This window comes from Populus alba, chromosome 11 (assembly GCF_005239225.2).
Source record: "Populus alba chromosome 11, ASM523922v2, whole genome shotgun sequence".
Taxonomy (NCBI): Eukaryota; Viridiplantae; Streptophyta; class Magnoliopsida; order Malpighiales; family Salicaceae; genus Populus; species Populus alba.
The window spans coordinates 23,174,187-23,180,335 of NC_133294.1; the positions used below are offsets into that span (position 1 = coordinate 23,174,187).

General features: G+C 32.7%; 1 protein-coding gene across 1 annotated transcript; it reads left to right on the top strand.

The window, feature by feature from the left end:
* Positions 1 to 4,293: 4,293 nt before the first annotated feature.
* Positions 4,294 to 5,295, top strand: LOC118029437 (uncharacterized). The gene is made up of 2 exons (XM_035033317.2): positions 4,294 to 4,800; positions 4,854 to 5,295. The coding sequence occupies exons 1-2, from the start codon at positions 4,494 to 4,496 to the stop codon at positions 5,204 to 5,206; spliced, it is 660 nt and encodes a 219-aa protein (XP_034889208.1). The 5' UTR covers positions 4,294 to 4,493; the 3' UTR covers positions 5,207 to 5,295.
* The last annotated feature ends 854 nt before the right edge of the window (positions 5,296 to 6,149 follow it).

A 6,149-nucleotide genomic window follows, 5' to 3' on the forward strand; every position in this document is an offset into this window, starting at 1 on the left:
AAAAAAATATATTGAATTAAAATAGGTTTTGAACATATATATATATAAAAACTTTACTTAACCAATTCAATTCAGGTTTTACAATTATGTTACTATCTATTGAGTTTTTTTGGATTTGGCGGTTACTAGAATCATTGAGTTTTTTAATTTCGGGGGCTTGAGTTATATTCGGGTTTGAATAAATATGAAGCAGTCAAAGCATTTTTTTATTTTTTAAAATTTGGTATTTTAATTTATTTTTTATCAATTAAGTTGTTTATTTATTAATGAATATATAATTTAATGTTTCATAGAAATTATCTACCAACAAAGTCATCGTGGCAAAAAAACCTCGGAAGTCTGAGTCAACTGGTAAGGAAGAAGACTTCGTAACTTGTTGGTTGGGTTAGAAATGCAGTCGGATACCTAATCGGTAAAACATGTTTTGAGTCTCCGTTTTTCTGTTGTTTCTACAAGTCAGTCCTTCTAGTTTTAAAAATCATAAATGAATCCTTTTGAGTTTTTTATTTTTTATTTTACAAAGACAATGTTGTTTTGACTTAAAAAAAAAAAATTAAAATGATATTATTTTAATTGAGTTGATTCGACAAACTTTATCTCATCCGACTCTTGGCTTCAATCGGACCTTTAATTATAGTCATAGTTTTAAGACTTAGTCTGGTCTAAAGCCCGGGTCACTAGGTTTTGACCGGGTTACCGGGTCAGTCAGGTTAATTTTTTTAAAAAAATCAAAACGACCTCGATTTAGTAAGAAAAAAAAAATCAATGGGTTTGCGGCTTGGTCTTGCCTATTCGCACTGAGTTTTTCCTTCCTTCTTTTTTTCTTCAACCCGGCCCGATTACAGTCCTGGGTCAACCAGGTCTCAGGTCAGCCGGATCTCAGGTTGACCTATCGAGCCGGGTTTCAAAACTATTATTATAATATTTGTTTTGTGGGTTGAAATTTTGATTTTTTTTAAATTATTTTAATGTGTTGATTTTAAGAATGAATTTAAAAAAATAAAAAAATAATAATATATTTAAACAAAAATTAAAACACTCTCTAAGGATGTGTTTGAGAAAGTGGCAGTGACTACAGTTCAAAGTGTTTTTTGCTTAAAAATACATTAAAATAAAATATTTTTATTTTTAACAAATATTTTTAATATTAGAACATCAAAACGATCTAAAAAATATATAATTTTAAGCAAAAAATCAAAATTTAGAAGAACATGGTTTGAACTGCGTTTGCTAAACAGGCTTCAAAAGTCTATTTAGAGGGTGTTTGGCATTGAGGTTGAATCTGCTTTTCGGAAAATTTCAATTTTTTTTTTTTTTTGCTAAAATTGAGTGCGGTTGGTACTTTTTGGATCGTTTTGATGTGCTGATATCAAAAATAATTTTTAAAAAATGAAAAAACATTATTTGCATGCTTTTCGGCACGAAAAGCTATTTGAAAAGCAACCGCTACCACACTCCCAAACACCCTCTTATTTTTTCATTTTAAAAACGTTTTTGAAAAAAATATATGTTTTTATTTGTTTTAAATTAATATTTTTTGGTGTTTTCAGATTATTTTGATATGCTGATATCAAAAATAATTTTTTAAAAAATAAAAATATATATATTTTGGTATATTTTCATGAAAAAATACTTTAAAAAATAACCACAACCATGCTATCATATACCCCTAAAACAAAATGTCTAGCGCTGTCCAAATACCTAATTTAAAGCGTTTTTAAGATTGTAAAAGTGATGGTGGTTTAAAGTATTTTTTACTTAAAAATACATTAAAATAAATTTTTTTACTTTTAAAAAATTATTGTTAATATAATCGCATCACATTATTAATGATGTAAAAATATTTAAAAGATTATTTTAAATAAAAAATTTAAAATATAACACCCAAGTACACACTCGTGGCATCTACTTTGGCCATTAAACTTCCCAGCAAACCTGTTCTTCGACAACACCATGACTTTTTGTGCGGAGTTGAGGCCCACTAGGCTCAGATCCCAACCACAACTGGCCGTCTATAATGGGGGTACTGCCACTGAAGGGAGGAGGCCTTTTTGCCAGCAAATGGTGAAGCATAAAATGACATAAAGCTCTGATCTTTCACAAGTGGCCCCTTTTTTCTTTTTTTTTTTTTTTCTTTTTTTTTTTGTCAACGCTCAACCACTTCTTGTATGGTACGCATCTCAACGGGAAGAATAATTCCTGTTACTAACAAAACAAGAAGAACAAATGTGTTCATACTAGCCATTTTTTAGGGTTAGGACACTTTCAGTCACTTTTCATGAGATTACGATTCGTTTTGATTTGATATTGGTAAATTTACTTAATCTCTTGTTTAAATATGCTTGATTATAAATGATATTCTATTGAAACTATTTGGTATAAAATTAAATAAGAAATTTACTGTAATTATACTATTTTCCTTTCTAAGAAATATCATGGCAAACTCTTGGGATGTGTTTAAAATTGATTGTGGTTATTTTTTAAAATGTTTTTATTTTAAAAAAAATATTAAAATAATATTTTTTTATTTTTTTTAAAATTATTTTTGATATTAGCACATAAAAACGATATGAAAATACAAAAAAATATTAATTTGAATTAAATAAAAATTATTTTTTAAAAAAATACTATGAAAATATAAAAACAAATAAGGCTTAATCATCCGTTAAACACCCACGTTTGAATAACGAAATGTTTTTAAGGAATTTCATCTTTTTTAGTGCAAAAATAGAGTTGGAATGAGGAATAAAGCAAAGATACTATAATTAATTAAACCAGAATACTGGCGTCACCATCCACTGACCTCTTCAAAAAACTTTTCTTTTGTTTAATAAAATGCTTCTGTATTAGATTTTAATAAAATCCCAAGTATCCATCCCGTTATGTTATAATATGCCATTGAAATTGCATTTTGTTTCTATTATAGTTTTAAAAATATTTGAATCGTTAATACATCCTAATTTTACATGCATTTCATTACTAAAAAATTATAATTTATAATTTTTATCAAACTTGTTTTTAAAACCTCGACGTAAAATTATATATAATACATGAAAGGCTTCTGAAATCTGCCTTTTAACTTTAAATAGCTAGTGAGTGGGGAAGAATATTTCATGGTAATTAATCTAACGGTGGGTGTAAAAGAGAGGCTAGATCTTCAGTGCTCTTATTCTATCTGTTTGTCATTGATTTGATTAATCCAACGTTTGTGCCCTTTTTTTGTTAATGGTAAAGATTATTTTAGACAGATGTAGTGATATGAAATTCTTATTCTTAACTTAATTAAACACCATATATAAATTTTCCTAAAATTTAAACCATAAATAATAATACCAACACTAAAAGCTAGCAAAACAATATCATGCATCATCATTAATTATTATGTGATATGCGAGTGTGTGGGTGTGTTTTTTTTTTATATATAAAAAAATGAGAATATTAAATTAAATTACGCTAATAAATGTAATCTGCATGCCATCACAAATGAAAGAGCAAAAACTTTGGCAATACCCAGTAAAAAGCAAGATCATGAGACAGCCAACACACAGAAACAAAGGAGAAGACAAAGGACATGGCTAGCTTATAAGTTATCAACAATTAATTAAAGCACGTAAATTAACTTGAAGAAAGCTCTTCCTCTTTGAGTGTCTCGATGACTAGCTAGATCAGACATAGCATAAGCATAACAGGTGAGAACCCGACCAGCCTCTATCTGGTCACCTCCAAGAAAGCTAATATCAAACTGTTCCACAGTCCCTTGAACAATCTTGGCAGCACATGAAGAACAAGCCCCAGCCCTGAATGAGCATGGAAGGTCAACGCCTTCCTCTTCAGCCTGGTCAATGATGTGGACATCATCGGGGCATTTGAACTCCTTTCATCTTCAGGAGTGATAAGCTTCCCTGTATATTTTTGTTGCGCCATTGCCTCCACACGTCCTCTCCCCGGCCTGCTTTTGAGCCAAAAAGAGCCTTCGATTATAGTACTTCAAATCTAAGATTTCCTGTAACTTGGACGTTTATTATAGTATTTTTTTTCTCGTAAATAATCAGTTGTTAATAAATAAAATTATATTAAATAAAAAGTGGGAAAAGAAAACTTACAAGTAAGATCCTCAGGACAGTTATTGGAGCCCTAATTAGCAGGCGCATTGTTAGCTTCTGAAATATAGCTGTTGATAAGAAACCTGACCGTTGGAGCATGAAGGGTAACTCATGAGTATCCAGGCGTGTCTCAACTATTTAAATATCTGAAAGTTTTAACCCGTTCCCTCTCACAACAATCAATCAGCATTCTAACCTCTCTCTGCTTTCTATAATTCTAATCTCTCTTCAGCTCTTCCAGCTCTCTCATCTCCTTGTTTGACAGCGGTTTCCCATTCTGGTTTTCTTTCTTTTTCCTTTTTTTCAAAATCTTCTGGTTCGTTATTTTGTTTCCTTTCTTGTGTTATTGGCTTTTGCTATAATTCAATTTTATCTCATTTGTGCTCAACAATGGCTGAAATGAAAGACGTCCATATCGTAGAAATCCCAGTAGATGAAGAGCACCAACAGAAACTGATATTTGCCATGAACACAATAGCAGAAATTCAAAACCACCCGTTAGCAGAAATCTCTAATTGTCCAGGTCATCTTTTGCTTCTTAAGTTATGGCAAAGCGAAGAGAATCTTTTCGGCCGTAGAATTGCTTTGAAAGAGTCGAGAATGGTCTCTATCAAGCGCGAAATCTTTCAACTTTGTTGCTTCTTTTTAGTCCTTCATGGGATTTTCTTAACCATTTTGTTTACCTCTTCTGTTGATAGTAAAGAGCATACTTGCAAGAATTGGTGGATACCTTCTCTTGTGTCTGTAAAGAGCATACTTGCAAGAATTGGTGGATACCTTCTCTTGTGTCTGTCTGCACTTCGCTTGTGTTTGTGTCTTTGGTTCAGGTTAAGATTTGCAGTTACTGGAAGGTGTCCAGGCAGTTGCAAAGAGAGAAGAATAATGATAGAGCTCTTACTAAGTGTATTCAAGAGTTGAGAATGAAAGGCGCTAGTTTTGATTTGTCCAAGGAACCACTGAGTGGAAAGAGAATAAAGAGCTCAAGCGTTGAGATCAAATGGAAGCCACTTACTTGGTGTTCACAGTATTTGATTACGATTTGTCTTGTTTCTTTCTCATGTTTGGTGTTTCCCGCTTCCAAATTCATCCTTTGCGGATTCTGATCAGGGAAGCCTGCTAGCTTGTGGATTTCTCCAAGTCAGCGTCTAAGCATGAAGGTACTCAATTCATCAGATATATAATTTGTCCCCTGATGCTCTCTTTTAAGCTGTTGAGGTTTGACAGAAAGCTTTGTTGATCCTGCAGGTTGTAATGATCTTGTTTAATCTACAACAACAAAGAATTTTCTGGCTCAATTACTTGAAGGTAACAGCAAAATCATGCAAAAACTTGGTAATTGAATGAAAGCTCTTGTTGCTAAACTTGTCTTTCTGTTGTATCTTGTCAGATCTCTTGTGCACCATTCATACAAGCATTTGCAGTGCTGGAATTTAGAGGCGTGATAATGGCATTGCCTAATCTCATCAAGGGGATCATTTGTTACAAGTTGGAGTCATAATTTTACGGGCTAAAAAGGAAATCGGTCATATGGTTCTTCCTCCCTGAATTCCAGAGCGGATATGATATGATAAGAATGATACCAGATCAATGATGCCAAACGCCGCTTCCCTTCTGCCAAGTGCAACTTCAATCATCTTGGTTCCGGCGTTCAAAGAACTTCAATCATGTGGCAGCATCAATTTTCTGCAATGTTAACTTTGAGCAAACACTAAAGATGCCATTAATTAGCTCACATCGGCTGAAACAAGAATCTTATTGGACAAAAGTCATCTCTTTCTCAAGAGGATCCTTTGTCAGGACAAAGTTCAGAATGTGGCTTTAGGCTGTTACCTAAGACAATATCTCTTGAAGGTGTGGCATACATTATCATTAATATTGTGCTTTTCAAGCTTCTCATCTAGAAGGGTACGATGATGTCACCATCCCACTTCAACCAGTAGAGAAGAGTCTTGGTTGCTTATACAGCATAAGCATAAAGATTACCCTCTCTCCTCAAGAGGGAGGTGCCTTTGCAAGATGTGGATCTGAGTCTCTGACCGTCAGCTG

Excerpts from the sequence above, each read along its gene's own strand:
- LOC118029437 (XM_035033317.2), top strand. The coding sequence starts at position 4,494 with ATGGCTGAAATGAAAGACGTCCATATCGTAGAAATCCCAGTAGATGAA. Across the intron at positions 4,801-4,853 it reads GTTTACCTCTTCTGTTGATA|AGCATACTTGCAAGAATTGG; the intron begins GTAAAGAGCATA and ends GTGTCTGTAAAG.